Genomic DNA, 27,672 nt, shown 5'->3' on the forward strand with positions numbered 1-27,672 from the left:
AGTGATTCGTGATTTTGGTAGTTTTACCAGAAGGGGGTTGTTGGCGGACCTTGAGCGCCCTGTGGAAATGTGGTTGGGACAAATCACAGAGAGAGCAGGGGGGCAAGGCTGGAGAGGAGTCGGTAGAAGACAGAAAGACCACCGACCAACCTGCGGTGATTGAGTGAGAGGCCCAAAGACTCAGCTTCATTGCGGGAGATGCCAATGATCTTAAAAGCCCTGGTTTCGACAGCGTGAAGTCGAGAAAGGTGGGAGGCAGGAGCACCAGCCCAGAGGGGAGAGCAGTACTCCATCAGGCTACGGACAAAAGCTTTGTAAGTGGTCAGGAGCTCAAGAGGGCCGAGGAAGGACTTTGCACGACGGAGGATTCCCAGTCGGCGACTGGCTTTTGAGGCAAGGTTGGAAATGTGACTTTCCCAGGAAAGGTCATGGCAGATAGTGAGACCCAGAAGCTTGAAAGAAAAGACTTCTTCCAGAGGATTGTTGAGAAAGTGGATGGGCGGGTTTTGTAAACGGTCCTTTCGAAGAGACATAGTGAGAGTGTGAGATTTGTCTGGATTGAAAGACATGTTCCACGTGTTGGACCAGTTTGTGATTTTATCCAGATCTGCAGTGAGCGAAGAAGCTGCTGCTTGCCGGTCTGAGCGATGACAGATGGTACGGCAGAGGGTGGAGTCATCGGCAAAGAGAAATAGAGGATTTTCCAGAGAGTCCGAGAGATCATTGATGAAAACCAGAAAAAGAACAGGGCCCAGAACGCTACCTTGAGGAACTCCAGCCTGCACAGGAAGAGGGGATGAAAGAACTCCATTTAGGGCCACACGTTGACTGCGACAGGAGAGGAAGTCTGCGAGCCATGAGTGGAGATGGCCTTGAATACCATGGGAAGAGAGTTTGGTGAGTAGGGCAGGGTGCCAGACTGTGTCAAAAGCACGTGATATGTCCAGGGATACGGCTCGGATTTCCTGTCTGGCATTGAGGACCTCCATCCATTGATGGGAGAGCAGTAGCAGCATATCTAGGGTAGAGTGACCTGGTCTGAAACCAAATTGATGATTGGAAATCAAGCCATTGGAGAAGAGGAAGGATTTCATGTCTGAAGCGATGATGGATTCCATAACCTTGCTGATGATTGGGAGAAGGCTGATTGGTCTATAGTTACAGGGATCTGTTTTTGCACCTTTTTTATGCAGGGCAGTGATGTTAGCAGATTTCCAAGCAGATGGCAGATGACCTTGGGAAAATGAGAGGGTGAATAGAACAGAGAGAGGGTGAGCAAGAGCAGAAGAGCAGGCTTTGAGGACACGTGGGCTGATGCCGTCTGGACCGGTTGCAGAATCTGACTCGAGGTTTGAAAGCAAGCTCTCCACCTTGTCAGGAGAAAAGGATACAGAGTCCAGGGACAGTTGGGTGCGACTGGGTAAAGTGGGTAGAGATAGTGATGGGTTTGGGACACAAGATTTAGCTGCAAACACCGAGTTTAGACATTCAGCTTTATCACGTGTGGAATCAGCAGTGCGGCCATTTGAGGTAAGGGAGGGGATGGAGGGGGAACATACACCAGAAACAGATTTGATTAAACGCCACCAGGATTTTGAGGAGGGAGAGAGGTTTGAGAGTTCAGACTTGAGATGAGAAAGATGTTGTTTTCTGGCTCTCCTGAGGGTAGCTACACACTTGTTCCGAGCTTTGTGGAAAGAACTGAGATTGCCCTCAGTTGGGTTTGCTTTCCATGAGGCAAAGGCAAGTTGTTTCAGGACAACTGCCTCGCCACAAGCTTCAGTAAACCAAGGGCGGGAGGAAGGGTAAGACAACTGAACACGAGAGGGGATAAATCTGTGCATGAGGGAGAGCAAGTTTCTTTGAAAGAATTCCCAGGATGAGTTGATGTTTGAGAAAGTAGTGATAGGAGACCAGTCTGTAAGTTTGATGGCTGCTCGGAGACCCTGCCAGTCGGCTTGAGTGAAATGCCAGACTCGACGGCGGTGAGGTGGTTCTCTGATAACAGCCAGAGAGATGTCCACTTTAACAAGGACGTGGTCAGAAGAACCAATTGGAGCGAAGGAAGAGCAGCAGATATTGTCAGGGAAATTTGTCAAAATCAGATCCAGAAGAGATGGAGTACCATTGGTTGAGATCCGGGTCGGGAAGTTGACCGATTGAGTCAGTCCCAATGAGTCACAGAAAGCTTTTGCTGATGTCCCATGGCAGGTGAGAGAGGTACCCACACCTAGCCAACTGGCGTGATGACAATTGAAGTCGCCACATAAGAGGAAGAGAGAGTTTGGATGAGAAGATAGAAGATGGTCCATGTTTTCGGAGAGTGAGGTGTAGATGGAGTCATCACTGTTCGGTGGACGGTACAGTACACATATAAACATGAGGTGGGAGTGGAGGGGAAGCCGAAGCCAGAGGTATTCCTGGGGGTGTGGGGGAGTGAGAGCAGTGCAGGGAGAGTGAGGAATAGAGTCTTTGATGAAGAGAGCAACACCTCCACCAGGACGAGGCTCAGGTCTGTCATACCGTAAGAGGGAGTAACCAGGGAGAGATACTTGGGAGTCAGACACGTCTTGGGAGAGGAAAAGATGTTGAGCAGAGATGAAATGATAAACTTCTCTCAATGCTCTTGTTTTACCACCTCCTGAGCCACATATTTTGAGATTGTAGTAAATTGTTTTTCCATTGTTCAATTGATAACCAACAAAGTTTTCAGTCCATTCAAGGATATTTATTTTTTCTTTACATCCTCCAACTTATTTGCAATTAAATATATCCACTTCTTTGTTTTATCTACTTTTACCCCGGTTATTTCTTCAATAAGACTTATTTGATATTTCTCACATTTTTGTGTTTTCCATTTAAATACCAAGGCTGATTACATCTCCACTCTTTGGTTTGGTTATTGCTTGGTTCTATCATTTGTAAATCAGTAAAAAGACGGCGGTAGCCCGTTAAAATCCCCAACCCAATATCTTAACATTTATACTTATAATATAACCATAAGGGAGACTATTGATTCCATTCTCTAAATTATATCTTTTCTCATCAAAAGCTCCTAATGCTTTCTTATTTATCTCTTCTGTATATAATTGATGTTTATTACTTCTTATTGCATTTATTTTTCTGTACTCTTCCTTCTTTAAGGTTAAATAGTTGTAATAATGTTTAAACTTTATTGTTTCCTTGATTATATTTTTCTTTATTCCCTTTACCTTCTTATCACACCTTTCAATGTTATTATTATCAATATACGTAAAAACATAAGACTTTGATCTCAATCCTATAAATTCACACATGACCTTCCCACCCAATTCATCTTTAAACTTAAGGCCCGGTCACACCTTGACGTTTTAGCCAGCGATGGCAACGTATTAAAATGTATGTAAAACGCTGGCTTACGTTGAACTTTTGATGTTTTTTTTTAAAGATTCGGACGTATTCATAGCGACTTGGTCTTATGTATAACGCATTGGTAATGGACACAGAACGTTTCGTTGTGTTATAGATAACTTATACTAACGAATGCTGAACCTGTTGTCGGCCTACACAACCGATGCCCAACGATAGTCTAACTTAGGCATAGCACGTTGCACGCATCGCCGACGATGTCGTGACGTAGCCTATTAAAAGGCTGACGCACAACGATTCTAATCATAACTGCCGTAGAAATGGAAGTGACAACATCGCGGTCACACCTTGGCGATCTTGCCAGCGTATGCCGACCAAAGAAAAATGTGTCTAAAACGTTGGGGCACGTCAAATACGGTATGAGTAAGTTTGGTATACGTGAGTACAACGCTAAAGTACGCTATCATACGTCGTAGTAAGTAGAGTACGTCAAGAAATTTTAAACATGTTCAAAATTTTACGACGTACTTGGCGTATGACACACGTTCCGCATGCGATGGGGATAAGTTGTACATACGATATGTGGACGCTTACACACGTCCACAAAGGCTACTTATAAGCTACTCATAAGTCGAAAAACGTCGCGGTAATGTCTTTTTTACGCGAAACTTATTTCTAACTTATGTTTGACGTGCTTTGAACCAATTCTTTACGTAGTCCCAACACACATCGACGAATGTCGACGTATTCCAATGACGTCTTCCGGTCGACAAAAAAAAATAAATGAACGTGTTTCTAACTTACAACTGCCATATAAAGACGTGTTCCCAGCGATTTTGGGAATTGGTATATAAAAATGCTGCTCATAAAAGGGAAACCCAACAGTGTTTTTGAGTCCTTTTTGAGTCGATGTCCATGTCAGCAGTAACAGTATCAGTATCAGTATTAGTATTAGTATTAGTAGTAGTTTGTTCATGTTGGCAGTAGTAGGTGAGTGTGAGGGGGAGGGTGTGGGTTATGATGGATCGTCCTTGCGTCCGCGTGTCCATGGGTAGGAGACATCTTTTCACCATTGTTCGAAGTTCTTCGCGGCTGATTTTTTATGGGGCTTTTTCAACAATGAGCTATAGCTTGTTTTTACGATTTAGGTCTATTCATAACGGGTTGGACAAATGCACAATGAACTAATAATGTGCATAGAGCGCTTTGATTACTTATAGATACGATATACCAACGAATAATTATCGTGAAGCCGGCGTTCACAAACTATGCCAACGATAGCCTAACTTATCCATATCGTGCGGCAGTTTATCTTTGCCGGTGACGTGGGGTTTGCTATTCATAGGCTGCCACTCAACGATTTAAATGGCTGCATCTCCACTATTGAAAGTAGACGCTTGCGCTCAACAATTGGATTTTTTTTTACACTCAACGACTTTTAAACGGTACCACTCAGCTATTTTCATTGTTTACAATGAACGATTTAAATTGCTGTCACTCGCCTTTGTTTTTTGACGCTGGGGTTTGGAAATTTTAAGCGTTTCTTCTGAACGTGTTAAAACGCTCAAACTCGACTATTTTAAATAGACGCTGCCGATGAACAATTGCAATCATAGCCAAGCTAGACATCGAAGTGTGAACATCCTCGTCATGCCGAGAAAAGTTTGAAGAATGCTGCAAATAAGTGTCCTGGCCGTGGCCGTGGACGCTGACGCAAGGACGATCCATTATACCGACGTCTTTCAGCCTATGAGTAACTTAAAAGTAACGTCTGTCGACGTGTGGCAACGATTGCGTAACGTGCCAACAACACTTTAATCATAGGTTAGAAATAAGTTTCGGGTACGCTAAACATTACCTCGGCGTGTCTCAACTTATGATTAACTTACAAGTAGCATGTGTTGACGTCTGTCAACGATCGCAGACCGTGCATACAACTTGTGGCCAGCGTAGCGGAACGTGTGAGTCATACGCCGGCATACGTCGTGAAATTTCAAGCATGAAAAAATTTGAGGACAACCAAAAAGTACAACTTTTAAAGCCAGCGTACAACGACGTATGGCAGTGTTTTTCAGCGTGCTCTCAATGTTATCAAAACTTACCCATAACGTATTCAACGTGTGCCAGCGTTTTAGAAAAAAAATTCAAAAATCGGCATACGTTGGCTAAAACGTCAAGGTGTGACCGGGCCTTTACCAATAACCTTTTTATTCTTTGATGAAAACAACACATCACCTGACTTATAAATACTTGCATCATATATATCAATATTATCAATCATATCCTCATATACATCACTTGCCTTAATTTCTAATATAAAACTATCTGTATCCATATATAACAACGACACATTATCCTTCTACTTTGATTTTAAATTATTATAGTAATAGTTATACATTAATGACTTTGACAAGTCCAGAATTGATGTTCCTATATAAATAGGTTTTTCCATTTCAATACTCTCTTTTTTCAAATTAAAAGCACAAAAGTTCTCTGAAAACACCACCGCTCATTCAAAACTTGGTCTATTAATTAACTTTGAAGCCTGTTTCCAAGATGTAGCAAGTCTTATGTTTTGTCGATTTGACTTTGACTTTGTTTAAATGACATTGGTTAAAACCAATGACTTTGTTTAAATTTCAAAATCTGATGAATTTTCCTCCCTCTCAACCAAGCAGATAAATATTGTTTCAAGTTCCTTTGAGGCAAAACATAACTTTCTTTATCATTTAATGTAGTAAGTAGTTTTTCTGGAGATTTTCCTTTTATATTGAATGACTGTTGGTAATCACTTAACCATTCTTTTCTTGGACTTTCTTTATCAGGGGCATAAGTTGGGTCTTTATGTTTGTGATGAAGTTCTTCTGCACATTTTAAATCGACCTCAAAATAATATCCAACCTCAGCTTCATCCAATTATTTTTGAGAGGAGAGAACAATGTCTTGTAAAACGTTTTCATAATGTTTTTCTTTAACCCATTTAAGTTTTCCATAAGGTAAAGATTGAGCTATAGCCCACCCATACAAATTGTTAGCATCATAATACATCAGGTAAGAGTTGTCCTCATTCTTATTTTAATCAGGAAGATAATTGTTATTTGCTTTAGCATATCTCTTGGAACATACTTAAGATATTCCTCCTCTTTTAGCCTTCTATATCATTAAAAGCATATCTATATCACTGATTAATTCCAAATTTTGTTTTGTCATTTTTAACATAGCACTCCAAGCCAAACCTGGGGTGTGTAATCGTGAACAGGGTCTAATCCATAAGAATTTTTTATTATGGCAGACTGTTCTAAAAGTTTCAAACACATCAGCCAACAACAATACATCAGTTTTAAGATACAAATCATGATATTCTCCAAGATTCTTCATGTTATACTTCTCCCAAACCTTTTTAGCTTGTGTATAATCTCTTTCGCAAATATGAGTTTTATTTAACTTACCATTGAAACTTTCCCTCAAAGGAAGTTGTGTTTCTTTAAACTTCTCAAATGAATCCATATAGTCATATAATATGGATATATTCCCTTTTGTGATAAGAGATCAATCTCTTCTTGATTTGAGAAATGGGATTTAAGATTCGGTAAGTTTTTCATATATGATGCTAAGTTAGATAATGGACTTGCCATAAACTTGTACGTGTCAAGAAATTTGATATGGGTTATGGGGGATGTATGAATTGTTTTTGTGAATGAGATGTATTTTTTATCTGTGTTAGGAATGGCAGAAATATCTCCAGATGTCTTTGAAAGTACATTTCTAAGTAGATGTGTGTCATAGTGAGCGTTGTTGTGAAGAAAGACAGGAATAAAGTTTGGAGGCTTGTAATTAAGATTACAACGGGAATGAGCTGGACCTCTATATTTACCAGTAAGATGACAGTGATCCCTAACCTTGACCTCTCCCTCAATTTTCTCCTCACAAATATGACAGATACTGTTCTTTCTAAATTCCTTTTTCTCTCCCTTTGTTAATGACATTGGTTTATAGGTTTTAACCATTATTTCTCTTCGTCTTATACAGTCTTTTTCCAATCGTCTTACAAACTCCTCTGAGGCATCTTCTCCTCTATAAAGTTCTAACTTGTATTCATCACCAACAGATGATTTGATATAATAACAGATACTAGAAGGAGTATGTTTTTGATATTTATTTGTGTATGATTTATTTGGATTTGGAGAAACAGTATCTATCTTTTCAAGGATAATTTCAAAATCAGCATATATCACAAACGGATGTTTTATAGATTTGTTAAAATCTTTGAATGATATGTTTGAACCTGTTTTTGGTAAATTGATTATGGTTGATCTATGATTACTACAATATTTCGAATGTTGATTTAATCGTTCTTTTGTATGAAAGGAGTTGAGACATCTCTTACAAGGATATGTTTTACATTTTCTCTTGTATAGTTGTGATTTGGTTAATGTTGATAATTTTTTGATGAAACCATAATGTGATTTTTCCTTTGAAGTAAAGTAAAGTAGAGACGGTCAATGTGTGTTTCATCATTTTTATAGTTGTTTGAAATTTTTAATATCTGAACTTTGTATCTGTTAATCCATAAACATTAACAGATAGATTCTTCATTTTCTCAAATTTAGGAATATCTCTCAATGACATTGGAAACTTTAAATCTTTAACATTTAATGTATTCCGTATTTCTTATAATGTTCAACCCTTTCAGGATTCCATTGTGGAGGATGTAAGTGAGCAAGAACAGACCATAGAAAACATTCATTATCTTTGATTTGAATATTAACAACCGCTTTCTTAAGTTTTATCTCTTTTGGTAAATCAATATAAGAAGAAGCTTGAAGAGGATCTGATTTTAAGATGTGTATATCTAAAAATATTACTTTGTAAGAGTAAATCCACTACCTACTACAGTGTTATCAACATCTTGTTCTTGTCTCTGGAGTTCATCGTAAACATCACATAAAATGATCAGATATCGTGAGGGGTTGTCCTCGTATCGGGAGTAGTTTCATCACCTTGTCTTACCTTATTCAGTTTTACTCCCGTATAAAACTTAAAAGTTTTCATTTCACTTAATGTGTTTTTAATTATAGTTTCAATACTTTGTTTAACCATATCAACAGCTTCCATGATTGAAGATGGTCCAGGGTCTTGAAAGTGAAACGATCTTATTTTTATATGCCCTTTAAATGCCACATCAGTGTTTTCAATGGAGAATTTAGTGGCACCTTCCCTTTCTTCATTGTTCTTGTGTTTGCGTGATTGAAGGTGTTTATTATTAAAAAAATTTAAGAATATCATTATCCCATCTATCACAATGTTTTGTTTCTTGGTCAAGTGGGGATATTTGTCTGAAAAGATTGAATGTGTGTTTGTTGGTTTGAAGGTGTTTTTCATAACATTTATATTCATGATTACAAACATCGCAGTACGTTGTATTCACCATATTTATATAACAAAACTTTGCTTAAAATAAAATTTTCTTGATGAAAATTTTGTTTGATTAATAGGTGAATCTGTGCTTAAAACCATTTTATCCTCCAACTTTTTTCACTTAATAAATACAATGTAACAAGGCAGAAAAGACAAGTTTCAATCAACCTCTTCATTTGTAAAAGATACTGAGAAATATGTCAAGGATGTAAAATTGAATAAAGATAAATATAACAACTATTGGATTTCCTTCAGTGGAAGGGCTTTTGGTATATCTGGAAGAACATCAATTAAAGTAACTCTAACAAAAGTTTCTCCTCTCCTTCTGGCAATATATTCAAAACTAGAAAAAGCAATGAAACAAGAAAAAGCATCAAAAAAGAAAAACCTTATGGATGAAGCTTTCGAAAGAAAAGATAAGACAATCTGTAATATGCAAGGAGAAATTTGTATTTTTTTCAACAACCCTAAAGATGTAAATCCTGATGAAATAAAGGATGTGAATATATCAGGTGAAATGACATTTCGTTCAGTAGTTGTTAAGGATCATTTTAAAATTACCTTTAATATAAAAAATGTAGTTGTTGAACCTGTCAATGAAAAAAAGTATATAGATGTAGATGGTAATGTTTTTTCTACTCATTAAATCTGAGTCATTATTCAACTGAAGATTTTGAAACTTATGAGAGTGATGATAGTATCTCTGTTGGAACAGAAGACAGTTATGATACTGAGAGTTTGTGTTCAAACGATAATTATGAAAGTAATTTTATAGATGATTATGAAAGCACCAATGAAAGTACCGAAGATGATACTGAAGATGAATTTTATTTGAAGTAAAGTTTTACTTTTTAAATATGAATAGTATACTAGATCTTGAGCCCCTTGAATTCCCTGATTCTCCACATGACAAATTTGAGAATTGTCCTGCATGTGATGGAGTGGGATTAAACACAGAGTCAAAAGCCTATGAACAATGTATATTCTGTGATTATCTTCTCATTAATGATAATAAAAAATATAAAAAGGAATATAATTCTTTGAGATTTACACCAAAAATAAATTACTTTACAAGATTGATGAGAGAAATGAATGTAAAGTATGAGGGTGATAACACACCTTTCCTTACAATGGAAGAAACTGAACGTATTAGAGAAATGTTCAAATAATTGTTGTTATATATTATTCACGATTGCCATTTTCAGGGAAATATCAACACAACATATTGTATAAATAAAACAATGGATTATCTTGAAATTAAACCCGAACTTAGGATAAAATATAGAGTTTCTAAAAATGCCAATAATAAATTAAATAACCTGTTTTCCAAATATATAAATGTGATTTTTTTTACCCATTTGGGAAAATAAGATAAAATTTAACAACCATAAAAATCTTTCTAATTCATTAAGATGTCTCATAGTTGGTTCAAGCGGATGTGGAAAAACCTGCTTATTTTAAAGATGCTCCTTATTCCCAACTTTTTGGATTATTATAATTTAATAATTTTCACAAAGTCGAGCTTTCAACCTGAGTATCAACTACTCTCACAAGGTTTTAATGCTGGTCTTCAAAAATAAGATATAATCGGTTAATTTAAACTTCAAAACAAACTAAATGATTACAACATTGAAGATATAATACAACTATTTTGTGATACACAGAGATATAAAAAGAAATCAAAGCTGATAACTTGTATTCTTAGCGATAATACAGATGATGTACCTTCTCCCCAAGAGTTAGATAAATCAAAAAAGAACCTCATTATCTTTGATGATTGTGTTAATGAGAGAAACCAAATGGTAATGGATAGCTACAACACAAGAATAATGTCTCTCTCTTGTGTAGTACCATCCATTATTGAGATTTTAATACAAAAAAGAGAACAGAAACAAAAACAGATTTTGAGGACTTTTATAAATTAATGAGTAATGCTGTATTTGGAAAGACTGGAAAATGTTAGGAATCGACAAAACATAAGACTTGCTACATCTTGGAAACAGGCTTCAAAGTTAATTAATAGACCAAGTTTTGAACGAGCGGAGGTGTTTTCAGAGAACGTTTGTGCTATTAATTTCAAAAAAGAGAGTATTGAAATGGATAAACCTATTGATAGAAGGAACATCAATTCTGGACTTGTCAGTCTTAATGTATAACTATTACTGTAATAATTTAAAATCAAAGTAGAAGGAGAATATGTCGTTGTTATATATGGATACAGATAGTTTTATATTAGAAATTAAGACAAGTGATGTGTACGAGGATATGGTTGATATATATGATACAAGTTATTATAAGTCAGGTGATGTGTTGTTTTCATCAAAGAATAACAAGGTTATTGGTAAGTTTAAAGATGAATTGGGTGGGAAGGTCATGAGTGAATTAAAAGGATTGAGATCAAAGTCTTATGCTTTTACGTATATTGATAATAATAACATTGAAAGGCGTGACAAGAAGCTAAAGGAAATAAAGAAAAATATTGTTACGAATTTGGAATTCAATTGCACACAACATACAGGTTACCTTCGTGAGCTATGTCGATAAGTGCATGTTCCCTAGATAGCTCACCTTCCATTGTTTAAATGTTTTGAAATCGATTAGATGCGCTGCGGATCGATTTAATAGTTAGGGAACGAAACAATGGAGACGTCCCTCCCCCTCTTCAGCAAAGAGGAAGAAGAACCCTGCCATCCCGTGACGTCAACAACTCCCTCCCACCCGTGGTTGAGCGGGGGGTGGATCACGAGGGCATGAGTCATGCCGGGTGCGGTGGAGGGGGTGCAAAGGATAAAGAGGACATCTTTTCTTTGTTGAAAAAGAGTTCGTGGGAGTCCCGTGGTTGGGCTGAGTTCGTGAAAGTCCCGTGTAAAGAGTTCGGGGGAGTCCCGTGGCAGAGTTCGTGAAGAGTCCCGTTCTGAGTCCCGTGTGCAGAGTTCGTGTGCTGAGTCCCGTGGGGTTAGTAAGCTTTTTTGCTTCGGAGAGAGCAGTCGTTCAGCAGGCCATCGGGTCCTGCTTGGCTTGCTTGGGCTGAGGCCTTCAGAAGCTTTTTGCTTCGGTTGGCTCAGTGAGCTTCGGCTGCTGCTTTGTTTTGGAAGGAACTTGAGCCGGTTGTTCGGCTCGAGCTGCGAGTGGAGGATTCTTCCTCTTCTTCCTTTTCCTCTTGGTTCGTGGAACTTTTTGTTCTCCATTTTGTTTCCCGGCTTGGTGCGACGCGTCGGCCTCTTCTTGGAGTTAGTTCCTCGGGGAAGCGACGCATCGACAGGAAGGATCGGCGCCTCATCTCACCGGCATGTGTTGAGAAGCGCGGGAGGATTTGCGGGAGCTCGGGAAGGATCGCGGCTTACGGCGATTGGATCCAGCTCGCTCTCGCTGGAGCCCGGGACCGGACAAGTTGAAGACCAGACGAGGTGGAGAGGTTCGAGTTCGACTCTGAGTTTCAGCTCACCTGTCCTCCGAGCTGGAGCTCGTGATTAAAGGCCTCAGCCACCGTTTCGTGTGTGTGTGTGTGTGTGTGTGTGTGTGTCTGCGCACGCGCGCGTACGTGTGTCTGTGGGCCCGTCTAATAAGTAGGAACTGCTGTTAAGTGTAAATGACTGTACATAATAAGTAGACGGTTGTAGTTCTTTTGTCGTGCTTTTGTTGCTTGTTTAATTGCATACGTCTTTTGCCTTATTTAATTGCATACGTGTTTCATTATAACAAATGTCCTTGTGTGAATGTAAACCTGCTCGTTTCGTCCATTCCCTCATTGACTGAACATTTCGTGTGTTGGGAGTTTGAAAGCCGTTGGTTTGCTGTAATAGGGGGACATTTGGACCGACGGTTCTCGGCGATTACGCCGCTCGGAATCGCGCACGGACAAGCTCGCCTCGGCGGTTTGTTCCGTACGAGTTCCGTCGAGGGTGGAATACCCCGGTAGTTGGATCACGTGGGTATTTAAGTACGTTGAAGATTGGCAATCGACCCTACCCCACGTGATCTGCCGATTGGCGTATTTCGGTTCTTGTACAAGGACCCGTCGCTTGGAGTTATCCGGGCGGCGATCTATATTCCGGGCGATCGGTCGGGCCGACTCGACTTGCGGTTCCGTTCAGAGCGGTCGGTTGGTGGCTTAAGCCTGGCCAGTAACAATATAATCAAGGAAACAATAAACTTTAAACATTATGACAACTGTTTTACCTTAAAGAAGGAAGAGTACAGCAAAATGAATACAATAAGAAGTTACATATATCAATTATATGCAGAAGAGATAAATAAGAAAGCATTAGGAGCTTTTAATGAGAAAATGTATAATTTAGAGAATGGGATCAATAGTCTCCCTTATGGTAAAAGGTATAAATGTTAAGATATTGGGTTGGGAATTTTGACGGGCTACCGCCGTCTTTTTACTGATTTATAAGTGATAGAACCAAGCAATAACCAAACCAAAGAGTGGAGATGTAATCAGCCTTGGTATATAAATGGAAAACACAAAGAATGTGAGAAATATCAAATAAGTCTTATTGAAGAAATAACTGTGGTAAAATGGATAAAATAAATAAGCGGATAAATTTAATTACAAATAAGTTGGAGGATGTAAAGAAAAAAATTAATATCCTTGAATGGACTGAAATCTTTGTTGGTTATCAATTGAACAATGGAAAAACAATTTACTACAATCTCAAAATGATATGTGGCTTAAGAGGTGGTAAAACAAGAGCATTAAGAGAAGTTTATCATTTCATCTGCTCAACAAAGAAACATCAACCAAAAACTAAGTTCCAAATTAATCTTTGTGAATATACTCGATGGTGATGAATGTAATAGGAAAATTAAGTTATTCCACAAAGTAGAACATGGACAAATATTCATTGGTTTGCTCTTTGAGTGGAATGAAAATATAAAATTACCCCCGTGTGGGGGTGACGGTCATCTCTATAATACTACAAGTTCTCAATGTTCAGTTATGACCGAAGACTACTGCGCAGGACTACTGCGCAGGACTACTGCACAGGACTACTGCGCAGCTCGACTGCGCAGCTCGAACTGCGCAGCTCGAACTGCGCAGTTTGTTTAATGATGACTCGGCATTTTGGCGCGCGCATGCACTAAATTATATTTTGAAAATAAATGCCGACGTTTACATTTCGGGTTTTGAAACTTTTGCATCTTCGGCGGAAAATATATAAATATACAAGGTCAGCTGCTATGCAATGACACCATTCACTAACTTTTACCATGCCCAGTAGAGAATATATAGCCTCCTGAAGGTAGGGCAGTTTTTGCAAACTTTGAAGTCACGTGACGCGAAAGCGAAATTCGAAAATCCGTCCCGACCAAATTTAGATATTGTCCCATACATTCATATGCCACAATCAAATTCAAGATCGCTTGAGAAATGTAGGAGATAGATTTTGAAAATCATCATTTTTGCATTTTTTGCCAACTTTGAAGTCACGTGACACGAAAACGAAAGCGAATATCGAAAATCTGGCCTGACCAAATTTAGATATTGTCCCATAGATTCATATGCTACAATCAAATTCAACATCACTTGAGAAATGGCGGAGGAGATAGAATTTGAAAATCGTCATTTTCGCAACTTCAAAGGCCTCGTGACCTTGACCTTGACCTTGACCTTCGGTGACCTTGAAAGTCATATCATTGTGTACATCTCATCGACCTCTATCAGGATCACTAATGACCAGATCTCCCTCTTCAACTTCATTGTGGACGGACGGATCGAAGGACATCGACACCCATATTATTAGGTCATGCTCGAAGAGATGACCTAAAAAGGAAAGAAGTGCTTTAATCAGTAAGTCTCAATTTTACATTTCCTCAATGGGGCAGAGATCAGTCTCCTATTTTGGACTTTTGGGCCTTGAGACAGTCTCTATTTTACATTTGTTTGTATGGGAGGGAAGGGAATCATTCCCAATTTCTCATTTGCTTGGATGGGGCGAGGGAAGGGGATAAATGAGTCTCCTTTTTTGGGCTTTTGCTTGTATGGGAGGGGGAGGAATCACTCTCCTATTTTGGGTTTTTGGTGCTTGATTCAGAGTTTTTCCCTTTTTCCCCATTCATTTGAATGGCTGCCTCAGAAACCCCATTTATCCTCTACTCCTCTCCCTTTTCCTTAGAGCGAACAGTACAAGATGACAAAACTTTTGGGATGACCCTCATACCTCTGACTTCAACATGGTGCTTGTTTTTCTTATTTGTTGCAGAAGAGCACAAGGTTCATTCAGCTATGTCGATAACGGATGAATTTCTTAAACGCCGCATTGTGATGGCTGCCCGTGATAACTGGGAGATGTATTTCACTCGCCTGTTCCCAGCGAAAGTATGTCCTGTTGTGTCATTTACATTTACAAAGCAGACATCTAATTTATGTTGACTAAATTTGAAAGTCCTGATACATTTTACATTCTGGATACCTAATGGCACCATTTCAGGAAGTATAGGTTTGTGTGTGCAAATAAACAAGGATAGGATTTGCATTAGAATGTCTTTCATCTTCGAATAAATACCTGGCCAAACCCTCATGCACTCAAACTTGATGATGCCAGAGGTAACACTCTGCAAGATAGACTGAGTGCGGAGGCTTGAATTTAAACTAGAGGGTGTGGAATGGTAGCTCAGGGGATATTATAATTCTCAATTTGGATGCATGTGCCAAGAACGTACCTACCTTGTGGGTACCCAGTGGCAACTTATTTGCCCATGGAGAAGCGATCAATCCCACAACCACAGGACCAAAAAGTCAAGCACGAAGTTCAACAAAATGGTTAAATCAAATTAGGGCAGAAAGGCGCTAAAACAACAACAAAAAATTGTACATGAAGAAGAATAATCCGTCCCAATTGGAAAATAAATCACGCTTATTAACAACAAAGATTTGGTGTTGTCGACCTTACTCTGTCCTTATTGGCAAAGACACATTCAAGAGGTAGTTGGACACACAGAGGGAGAAAGGGATAGGAGATGGGCAGAGGTTAACCCCCCCCCCCCAAAAAAAAATACGTGGTAACTTCAGGCCTGATCAAACCAAGTGAGGCACCTTTTCCTAGATTAAATGGGGGCAAGCATGCAATTTTCCCCATGAATATCGTGCTGTAAGGTGGGTCTCTGGCAATCCACGTCAACTTGCTGGTGGCCTCCCGACGATCATGGAACCAGTTTCTCCTCTTTATGGGATGACCCAAAGAATTCCCGCCAATGCCCCCAGTGAGGGGATCTGCCAAGAACTTATGTGGGGAGGCCAACAGAAGTTACACATGCTCCTCCCATGGAGGTCTCTACTCAACGCTCTGTTCCTGACTCAAAAACCAATTCCAAAACTGTCCCTCATGTGATTTCATCAGGTACGCTAATTGGTCACTTGACTCGAGTACACCGTTGATGTACCCAATTTAAAATAACGTGTTGCATTTGGTTTGAGAGCCTTTGTATGCAAGCCAGTGAGAAGAAAGGTGAAAATGGTATCAATCAAATAAATAAATGACAAAAGAGCACATCTAACCATGAAAATGGAGAGGAAAGACAAGGGTTCTACCAAACACAGGATTCTGGCAGGCTTAAATTGTGGTTTGCAATTCATCTACTCGAAACATGGCAAATTATAAAATAAATCAACTGATTGAACATTTAACCCTCACAGTCAATTTCTATTGTGATATGTTGCTGAGCAGAAGCTTGAGTTCTTGATTGCCAATGATTCTGAACCATTTGAATAATTTTTGTTTTTCCATTTATTTGTTTTGTGCAAAAAAATCCCAAGGAAAAATTCAATGGAAAAATGAAAAGGTTTTACATTCTAATGTGCCAGACTTCTGCCAAGTATACAGATTTAACCTTTTTGACTCTGAATTGCTGAAGAGCATTGTATATTGTGAGCCGAGTTGAAGTTATTTTTCAGCCAACACTGTGGCATTAGCAACAGATAGGCAACAAAGGGATGATTTCATATTAACTGACAAATTTAAAAAAATGAATTTCCCTTTTTTAATTTGGAATGTGGAGAATCAATTATTCATTTACATTGTCAATCTAAGACTCATGGAGGAGCTTGTACATAAACTACATGCAGAATTATGAAGTAAATAAAGACATTGTTGGTAATGATGATCTATCGGAAACATTGTCTGAAGGAGATCATTTATGGTCAGTGGGAAGTAAAGGATTTCATCAAATTTGTGATTATGTAATTGGTGAACATGTTTGTGAAGGTTTTAGATAATGGGATATGACATGATGTCAGTATGGCCTTCTCTGGTTCATTGTTCTGTTCTCTACTTCCAGGGCCCTGTCGGTATTGATATCCAGATATTGGGGGTGTCTCACAAGGCAGTGAAGTTCATGAAGATAGTGAGGCCCCTTGGGAAGGGACCACCGCACCTTTTAGTTCTCAGCAGTTACAGGTGAGGTGGGCATAGTATAAAATTGATACATATTGGAAGTATCTTTTCATGTTTTATTTTAATGCATATTTAGGGCTCTCCACACTTTCTCAAATACCTGTATGCTGAATAAAAAGTAGGTGTATGAAAATCGTTCATGTCGATGGTATGGGTACCACCTAAGCCCCAGGCTGCTGGAGGTATCAAGACGTTCTCTCGTGCATTCTCAGCCATTTTCGGCAACAAAATGTATTTTTGAAATCCTTGATATTTTTTGGTGTACATTCATATATGTTATCAGATGTGGACATAAAATTGAAATTATTCACTCAATCAAGTATGATCATTGTCAGAATAGTCAATGCTATTAACTTCCTTTCGAGAGCAAATTTTTGTTTTGGGTTTTCTGTACCTACTATATTTGTTTTCTACACCAGCCTTAAGAAGACAATTTCTGAAGGCTGGTGGAAATGCTGTACTCATGTCGTTGCATGCAGTTCTGTGCTCTGCCTGGAACACAGGCATTATCCCAACTGACTGGCAGAAGGGCCTTGTTGTCCCTCTCTGGAAAGGGAAGGGTGATCGCCAGGACTGCAACAAAGACCAAGTGGTGCCGCTGCTCTCAGGGCCGGGCAAGGTCTTTGCTTGGGTAATTATTGATAGGGTTCGCCACCATCTGTTCATCAGGGGTGTGTACTGGCCCCCACACTTTTCAATGCTTGCATGGACTGGATTCTCGGGAGGGTGTCGGAGAGATCAACCTGTGGTGCATAATTTGGGAATGTCAAGATCTCTGACCTTGATTTTGCAGATGATGCAGTCATCTTTGTGGAGACTCTGGCTATCCTATTGGGGCCCCTTGAGGTGCTGATTGAGGAGTCGCAGCCGCTGTGATTATGGGTTTCCTGGGTCAAAACTAAGATCCAGGCTTTCAGTGACATCTTGGATGCTGCTATCTTGTCTGTACCTGTTTGTGGTGAGGATGCTGAGGTCGTGGAGAGATTCACTTCCCTTGGCAGTGATATTCATGTCTCTGCTGGCTGTGAGCCAGAGGTCAATAGACATTGAGGTCAGGCTTGGGGAGTCATGGATTCACCGGATCATTATGGAATTATGCGAAAAAAATTCTGAGTTACGGAAACACCGAAGCAAAGAGAGGGGATTACAAAACAAGCTGAGGATGTTAAGAGAGAAAAGGAAGAGAACAGAGAATGAAATGATAAGGAACCACATGTTGCAGATAGAACAGCTAGAAGCCAAAGCAAGATTAAAGAATGAGATGCAAGAAAGAGTAGTGAAAGAACAACGAATGAAACAGGAAAAGGAAATCAGCCAAATGAAGGAAACGATGAGATTGGAGAAGGAAGAACAAGTGAGACAGTGGGATAAGAAACAAAAAGAACAAGGAATGAAGTAGAAAAGGGAAATTAGCCAATTGAAGGAAACGACGAGATTGGAGAAGGAAGAACAAGCAAGACAGTGGGATAAGAAACAAAAAGAACAAGGAATGAAGCAGGAAAGGGAAATTAGCCAATTGAAGGAAACGACCAGATTGGAGAAGGAAGAACAAGAGAGACAGTGGGATAAGAAACAAAAAGAACATCAATTTGAGGTTGACCAGTTAAAGGAGAGAGCAAGGTTGGAGTACGTGGAGATGGTGAAAGAACAAGGAATGAAACAGGAAAAGGAAATCAACAAAATGAAGGAAACAATGAGATTGGAGAATGAGGAACATGAGAGACAGTGGGATAGAAAACAAAAAGAGTATGAATTTGAAACTGAACAACAAAAGGAAAAAGCAAGGTTGGAGTACGAGGAGATAGTGAAAGAACAACGAATGAAACAGGAAAAGGAAATCAACAAAATGAAGGAAACGATGAGATTGGAGAATGAAGAACGTGAGGGACAGTGGAATAGAAAACAAAAACAGTATGAATTTGAAATTAACCAACTCAAGGAGAGAGCAAAGTTGGAGTCCACGGAGATGGAAAAGCTCCGGGAAGATAACGAACAACAAAGGGGGCGCAGAGAGAAAGAACGACTCAAATAGGAAGGAAAATGGAGCCAGCAAGTAGAACAACACAATGATATGGGATCTGTGACATTACAGGAAGAATGTTAGTGGTGCGGGGCTTTATTGACACCACTCGTCGGATGAAACAACAATTAGGGCAAACCCTGATAAAGGAGACACAAATAAAAATGGAGACTGTGGAAATAATAATGGGAGCCCGGGTGACTGAGACGTGTAGAGAGAGACACGTAGAGACGAGGGAGATAATAAAGGAGAAAACTGAAATAAAAAGAGACACCGGAGATAGAGGGTGAATTAAAATAAATTAAAGACGAACACACACACATGGAGTAAGCGAGGGACAATGAGGGGAGCTTGGGGAATGTCCCGTGACCCGGTGCAAGCAGCAGGATAGCCTTCTTCAGGAGCAAGGGGAGGGAATATTCCCCCTTGAAGCGGATCGCGACGAGGTGAGTTCGGTCGCTCAGTGCGAGTTAGAGGGGGCGAGTGCTGTGGACGGGTACACGCGGAGCTTGGGGGGTATGGAGGCCCCGGGACCCCTTGTAGTGGCGCGAATTCCCAGCATGATTGTCCCGGTGTGTGTGTTTACGAGTGTGGCGAAATGCGTGTTGCAACGCACGCATAGCGTGTGTGAAAGGCTGTGTGAGAGAAACAGCATGTGTGAGGTCGCTGTATGTAAGGGAGATGACGGTTGGTATGTGGGAACACGCAACCGCATGTCCGATTGAGAGTGTCATGGTAAGGTGTGTGAGCGTCATGGCACGCGGGAGTGCGGGTGTTGAATGGTGACAAAGATTGTGCCAGACGAGGGACAAGGGCCGTGTAGCGGCCGTAGCTGTTTTGGGAACCGTGCCGGATTCGCACTGCAGCGCGCGCCATCCTCAAGACTGGATGCTGTGCTTCGCACGAGGCCGCCACGGGCGCGCCTACGCGATTGAAATCCGATGTGGAAACGCACGCGGTGGATGTAAGCCGATCCCGCGGACGGACAGAAGGTAGGCTGGAAAAACGAATTTGGATCGGATGGGTTCTCCAGGCAAGCGTGTATGTAAACATGTGCTCGCGTGGGGAACCCCTCGAAATGCGAGGCTTGCTTTGGATGCGCAGGGTGACGTCGTGGCTGCACGTATGGTTGGAATCCAGCAGGAGGGGAAATCCCTGCCAGATGTTACCGTCCGAGAAGGGACGAGGTGCGCGAAGCGCGAACAGCTTCCATGATGTCACGTGAAAAGAGCGCAAGTTGCGAGTTGCTGCGCTGGTGCGCAAGAAGAATAAAAAAAGAGAGAAGCAAGCCTCGCCACTTCGAGTATACACGAGCCCTGGGCAGGGGTGGAAGACCCCCTTGCTTGGGCACAGGAACACAACTAGTTAGGGGGATGGGTTAGTGTTAGTTAGACCGGCCTCATGGGGCAGGGGCAAGTCCTCATGAGGTCCGTGGAATGGTTAGTTATAGAGATTTCAGTTTAGATTTGGAGAATGGGAAATGGATTTTGAAGACAACGACAGACATTGAATATGTAGTGGGGACGTAGCTTAACTACGTAGTGTTAAATGGAATGTGCTATGAGTTTACGGGATGACGAGGGAGCATGAGTTTGTTGAGGGATTTAGTAACAAGAATGGCAGTGTTCAGTGATGTGAGCGATAAAATGAATTGAAAGGAAACATGTCGAGTGAGTGAGGGCCAGCGGGCCTGTGTGAATGGAGTGAATGTGGTATGCATGGTGCGATGAGTGATTGGGGGGAGGAGTGATTCCCACCCAAGGAACCCCGGGGTCAGAGTAAAGTCAGATAGTGGGTTAGTCAAATTGACAAAATGGAGGTCGTTTTGCTGTTGGTGTGAATGTAGGCTCGAAACCTGTTTGGAGGGGTGCAGGAGTCCTGATGAGAGGCTGGGAGCGTGGCTGCGAACGGTGAGTATCTCTTAGTGGGCACCCCGGGCACCGGACTAGTCGGCCATTGTAGGCCAAGGGCCCAAGGGGGGCTGGGATAGCGTAGTGGGCACGGGTGGGCCCGCATGATGCGGGGCCCGTAGTGCCAAAAGCCACGTGGGCAGTGTCGTGGGCACAGGCACCCGGGGAAAGGGGACCGTGGCGCCAGCCTGCCACGTGAGCATCGAGGGGGAGTAGCCATGGAGGGCACTCCCCAGGTTTTAGGGACCTGGTAGGCTCGGAGACAGTCCCAGGGCCCGGGGGTGCCATAGTTGGCGAATCGGCAGAGGGTAGTTCCTGCCAAGTGAGCCGCGCTGCCCAGCCATGAAACAGTGCGAGGGCACGAAGGAAAAATTGAGGGCAAGGACCAAATTTGTGAGGACACCAACACAGGCGACGGGAATCTTGGTTGGTAGAACCAATAGTTTAAGCGACAAGCGCTTTTGGAAAGCCCCGGGGTAGTTTAAGGTTAATAAATGTTAGGGTAGATAGGGAAGTGTACCCCTCCACACCATCCATCCATTCGCTCTCGTTGTGGGCCGCTGGACTCACCGTGGTAAGAAGATCGCTGAGATCTGAGGAGGCCATTCTGAGGCTTGATTGGGCCTCAAGACAGGATGCTAGTTCTCCCTTATTCCCCTCCAGGAAGGGAATGTAGGGGTTGGGAGTAGGCTAGGTTACAGAATAGGTTAGCCGGACAGAGACAATAAAGGGGCTTAGGGAGACGATTTATAAAGGAAAGGGAAAAAATAATAAAAAAATTGAGATGGGGCTAAATTTGGTTTTGCAAACTAAGGGAGTGGGTATGGACAGACAGGCAAAGGCGATAGGTTGGGAGGGAGACAGTTGGGTAGGTCCGAGCCCGCCTTCAGACTGGCCGGCACCACCGCACTCCCTCCACAAACCTCATGGAACGAGACAAGAGGTCGGCCAGCTTCATATGCCGGCCTGTTTTTGCTACAGCGGCCTGCTCCGGCCTTGCCATGCCTTCTCTGCCTGCCTCTGCCTTGACCCCATGCCTGCTAGCCCTTGGTTGCATTTGCCCTTGTGTCCATCCATTACCATGTGCGCCAGGATCATCGCGCAAGTTGCGGGGACTGCCCTGCAGGCAGCCCCGCCGACCATTGTGTTTGCTTGCGTCGTGCCCACCCAGTATTCTGCAAGGACTGCCCTGTAGTCAGCCGCACACGGGGACTGCATTGGTGCAGCCCGTGCACCGTTTGTGTTCATACCTGCATTTGTTTCATGAGCCAGAGACTGCATTTGGGCAGCCTGGCTCCCTGCTTCAAAAAATGGCCTGTGGGATGGCATATGGCATGCCGGGTTGGGGTGAGTTGCCTCGAGCAGCTGAAGACATGAAAAGGTTCTGTGACGGACAACGGGGCCTTTTGAACAGGCCCCAAAGACATCCGACCTTCAGCTGCGGGGGCGCTCACCCTCACAAACTATGACTAACTTTGCCATGCCCTTTTTCCCACAGAGTCCATCAGTCCTGGGCCATGGTTTAGTGTAAAATGTATAAGGTTAAGTTAAGGGTAAAATTGTAAATGAGTTTTGCTCCCTCTGCATGTTTGTCGTAGCGCCGGCAATTATAGTTACGTCGTCTGTATGAGTGAGTTTGTTTACTCAGTGACAGCCCACAGGTTATTTACTTTTGGGACACGGATACACCAAATGTCGCACTCAGGGATCAGGAGGTAAATCGTACTCGGGGAAACTTACACATGAAGGCACACAAAAATTTGACGACTCGGGACGAGTCTGTAAAAGGGGAGGAGGTAGTGCTACGGTTGTGGAAATTCACAGAACACCATTCAGGTTCCCCAGAGATCAGTTATGTTGATAAGTGCGTGTCCAGATTAGATTTCCCCACCGATGTCTAAAGGGATTAATTCGTGTGCCGGGCTGTGCTTCTTTGAGTTCGCCATTATTCTTTTGCTATCTTTACTTTAAAACGAACAACATCTCCTCACCACCTTCGCCACAACCGCCGACATCTCCTCACCACCTTCGCCACAACCGCCAACATCTCCTCACCACCTTCGCCACAACCGCCAACATCTCTTCACCACCTTCGCCACAACCGCCAACCTCTCCTCGCCATCATCTCCACAAACAATGCCATATTTTTGCCAGCAACGGCATCCAAAAATGAACAACATCTCCGCCGAAAAACACAAAGACTCCCTCGTTGGAGCGAAAGCCGCGATGGGAGGGTGATTCCTGCCACGTCCGCGTTCCACGGCAAGATCGGATCAGGATGACAAGGGGCGGAGCCAGCGGGGGGGGGGGGTGAAGGGTCGAAGGTGAAAGACCAACCCCCCCTCCTCCCTCCCCCCTCCCCCGCCCGAACCCGATAAAAGGCGGGGCTGAAACGCCGAGACAGTTGATTGAGTTGTTGAGAGTTGAGTTGAATACGGGGTTGAGTGGAGTGTTGGAGTCCGGAGAGTTGAGCCGGCAGTCTGGAATCTGCAGTTCGGAGCCTGGAGTCCGGTCGAGCCTACCGTGCCGTGCAGAGTTGTGGGTCGGTGGAGGCGGCAGTGAAGTCGCCAGCTGGAGAGAGGTCGCCGGCCAGAGAGAAGTCGCCAGCCAGCGACATAACGGTCCGAAGTGATCGGGCCCCTCGACGGTCCGAGCTACGCTGAGGAGTAAGCGGGCTCTTAAAAGAGCATCATCTCCAAAAGAGCAAGGCCCATTTGCTCCTCTGGGGCATCGTCAGCCAGGCCCGATCGACTAGGCCGCACGGCAAGGCCTGAACCAACTGAGCCGCCGTTACACCAGCTGCGGTGTTGACGACGAGAGAGCGAGGGTCGCCCAGCGAGTCACCACGAGGGGGGCAGGTAACCTGCACGGTCTCGTGGAGCTCCTGCGGTCTTCACAGCTCCGCGGAACATTAAAGGCCTATGGGCCCTGTTCTCCCCTTTCCTTCCTGGGGTTTTTGCATGGAAGTCTGTGGCGCCCTGTCCGCTCAGTAGAATTGTTGTTAAGTGCATGTACATAATAAATAGATATCGGCTGTAGGCTTTTTGCTCGTGTCTTGTACCCATTCACCCCCCCCCCCATTGCTTCAATGACTGCATGCGTGTACAATAAATGCCCCCTTTGTTTGAATATTCACCTGCTCGTTGCGTCCCTTCCTTCATTGAACTGCCATAAATGCGTTCGGAATATGAGCTGGTTTTTAACACCGATAAGCTAATCGGGACCGACGGGGCCTGGCGATATACAAATTGCTCGGCAATCGCAATGGAGCGAGCTGCTTAAGCGGCTCGTTTCTGTGCAGGCTCCGTTGAGGTGTAAATCCCTGGCATTTCTGTCTGCGCAAATAATTAGGTACATCGACAATTCGGCGATCAACCCTGTCGCGCGTGGACAGAAGAGTTGGCTGATTTGTGGTGTAGTTAACAACACCCGTAGCTGGGTTTCGGTGTTGATCCGGAAAGCTGCGACTGGATTGCCCGTTCGGTGGGCGTGCGGCCGCGATTTGGGCTGAGGCGGTCACCCGCACGCCGAACGGGTGGAAACCACAACAATATATATATATATATATATATATATATATATATATATATATATATATATATATATATATATATATATATATATATATATATATATATATATATATATATATATATATATATATATATATATATATATATATATATATATATATATATATATATATATATATATAAATATATATATATATATATACATATATATTCATATGTATACATATGTATATATATATATATATATATATATATATATATATATATATATATATATATATATATATATATACATATATTACTACAATTATCTGACCAACATATTATAGTTTTGTTTTTTTCATTAATTTTCTGAAACTTTGGACTTTGTTTTTCACTTGGAAGTTGTGGGTTACGATGTGTAAATAAAGGTGGGAAAAGTCTGATATAATGCAATTTAATTCCAGGCAAAAGGCAACAACATGTGAACATTTTCAAAGGGGGTGTATACTTTCGTGTGTGTGTGTGTGTGTGTGTGTGTGTGTGTGTGTGTGTGTGTGTGTGTGTGTGTGTGTGTGTGTGTGAGCGCGCGCTGTATATATACCCTGTTTGTTTTTGCCGATGAATGATACACGTCTAACGGTGATTGAGAATGCCAGATTGTGTGTTGTCCCAACAAGTACTCTCTGCCACCTGGAGACATCGGGCCGAACTTACTTTAGGCATTTGAGAGTTAGATGTGTTTCGAATCACTATTCGTGCGATGATCACCTGTCCAAAGTTAATCGCCAATCGCAGAAGAGAGATTATCTCATGCCTGATCAATACCTAATCACAAGCATTTAAATAACAAAGAAACTTCTACTTGTCGGTGAGGACATGCTTAAGAGTGCATGTTTCTGGCTTGGCAGTAAGTATTGCATGGCTTATAGTTGGGAGTTTACATGGGGTGGTGAATATGGATGTGTTAGGAGTGCTTAAATCAGCTCAGGAGAAGGAAAAAGTGGATAGGAATAGGGTAGTTCACCGACATGCATTGAGAATATTTGAGGATAGATGCAATCCTCTGGAGAAGAATGACAATATCAAATTTGTGTTCCTTTGCCTCAGTTTTCACCCCCCTCCAGAGTTGTTAGAGGATTTTTGGCGCTCTGAGAAATTGGTCACCATCCTTTTTGAATTACCTTCCCATGTGAGCTGCTTTTTCTTATTTTGCACCCATGTCACTTCTCCGGTCATGGATTGTTCCTTGTTGAACTTTGATTAAACCTATTCATTGCTCCAATGAAAAAGTGTCCCCTCCTTTCTTTCGTGACATGTTGTTGTCATTGGAACACACAAACAAAATTTACTTATGCAAGGCCAATGTGGAGTCATTTCGGTGATTTGGTTAGGGAACCGATTATATGGCACGGTGAACAAAATAAATATTTGAAATGCATTTAATAATAACTTAGGCATGCATAACTAATCAGCTGTTTATCTCCCTTTGTAAATTGCTGTCTTGACGGGCAATTCTCTGTGTGCATACAATTATGTTATTTTGTCACTGTTTAAGGGTTAGGCAGGTGTGTGTTGGCAAGACACTCGCTAAACGCCTTTCATAAATTTAGCCCATTGTCTTTTTCTCTACCGATCACAACCAGGAGGCATCACCGTTGTTTTTCGCAGTCAGATGTTCTACAAATACAATTATTGAAGTTCTCAAACCTGGTCAAACACTGTGATCCCTTTACTATGACGTCATGACTGCAAACCCAGAAAGACCTCTCGCAGTGCAAAGATGTCAAGGTCAAATGCTGTCACCAATAATTCACTTTTCATTTGCTTGTAAAGCACATAAGAGCCAAATTAGAATTGTTTCCCTTTCATTAGAGGTCCCACGAGCATCCGGATTCCGTGATATTTCAATGCCAATAACATACAATATCAAAAACCACAAAACATCGAATAAATATCATTTTAGATCCCTTTAGATGCTTTTAGACCCCTTCGACTCTTTTTAGACCCCTTAGACAACTTTAGACCCTTTTTACAATTCAGACCTGACTATTGAATGTGGGTGATGTAGATGACCTTTAGAACCTTAAGACCTTTCGACTCTTCAGACCCCATAGAACCCTTAAGACCCTTTATACCCCTTAGGTCCTTTCAACCGTTGTAACCCTTAGATCCTTTAAACCCCTTAAACTGTTTAGACCCATGAGACCCCTTTCGTCGCACACTATGCAAACATACTGTAAATAGTGTCTTCTTGCATTATACTGACGATCCTTTTCAGCAAGTAATGGATAAACTACACCCACCCAGAGGGTGGGTACTCTGGGAGTGTATTATAATAATGAGTTCCCTTACATGGTTATGGTTGATTGCCAAGTTACGGTTGTTTGTCCATGCTTTATCCTTTTAAATGCGAAGTGTCAAGCAAGGAAACAGCATGTATCATTTTTAGTCTTTGATATGACTCGGCCCGAGTTTGAAACGTTGACCTCCCAGAATCAAAAACGGACGCTCTAACCTCTGTCCCAATGAGTCTACTATGCTACCAACATATTATCAGAACATGCACAGTATATTGTGAGCAAACTTAAGATAATTCGTGTTGATTCTCCAGTAATTTCTCATCCGTTGCATGTCAACCATGAAAGACATACCATATGTCAACTATCTCAAGGAGCAACTGCTATGACCTCATCCTTTAACAACGTGTATACTAAATTGTCTCTAGCTTAAGGGAGACAGCAGAGTGGAGATTTTTATGCTGCAATATTATTTTGGATGTGATAGGTGTTGTTGAAGTAATTTCATCTCATCTGAGTTATTGTATTATGGGCAGTGTCCATGTGCAGGAAATTTTGACCATACAGTGAATTGGCTGAGGGTTGACTCGCAATGCTTGTACTTTGAAGTCAGCTTTCCTCAGTCATATTTATCCCCCCTCACTGCTATACTGGCCAATAACTCATGCTCAGGATCAAGCAAGGAAGCAGCAAATCACATTTTTTAAAGCCTTTGGTATGACTCAGCCAGTGTCGGAATCGTACTGCCGATCTCCCAGATTGGGA

General features: G+C 41.9%; 1 protein-coding gene across 1 annotated transcript in view; it reads left to right on the top strand.

Moving 5' to 3' along the window:
* LOC147031312 (unconventional myosin-XV-like) overlaps window positions 1–27,672 on the top strand; it is a 443,397-nt gene that overhangs the window by 233,761 nt on the left and 181,964 nt on the right. Inside the window, exons 31-32 of the mRNA XM_085861560.1 lie at window positions 14,976–15,091; window positions 17,050–17,168. Coding sequence (XP_085717686.1) covers window positions 14,976–15,091; window positions 17,050–17,168 — 235 coding nt within the window. The remainder of the gene's footprint in view (window positions 1–14,975; window positions 15,092–17,049; window positions 17,169–27,672) is intronic.

This window comes from Eptatretus burgeri, chromosome 2 (assembly GCF_056783735.1).
Source record: "Eptatretus burgeri isolate ZD-2024b chromosome 2, Ebu_testis_v1, whole genome shotgun sequence".
Taxonomy (NCBI): Eukaryota; Metazoa; Chordata; class Myxini; order Myxiniformes; family Myxinidae; genus Eptatretus; species Eptatretus burgeri.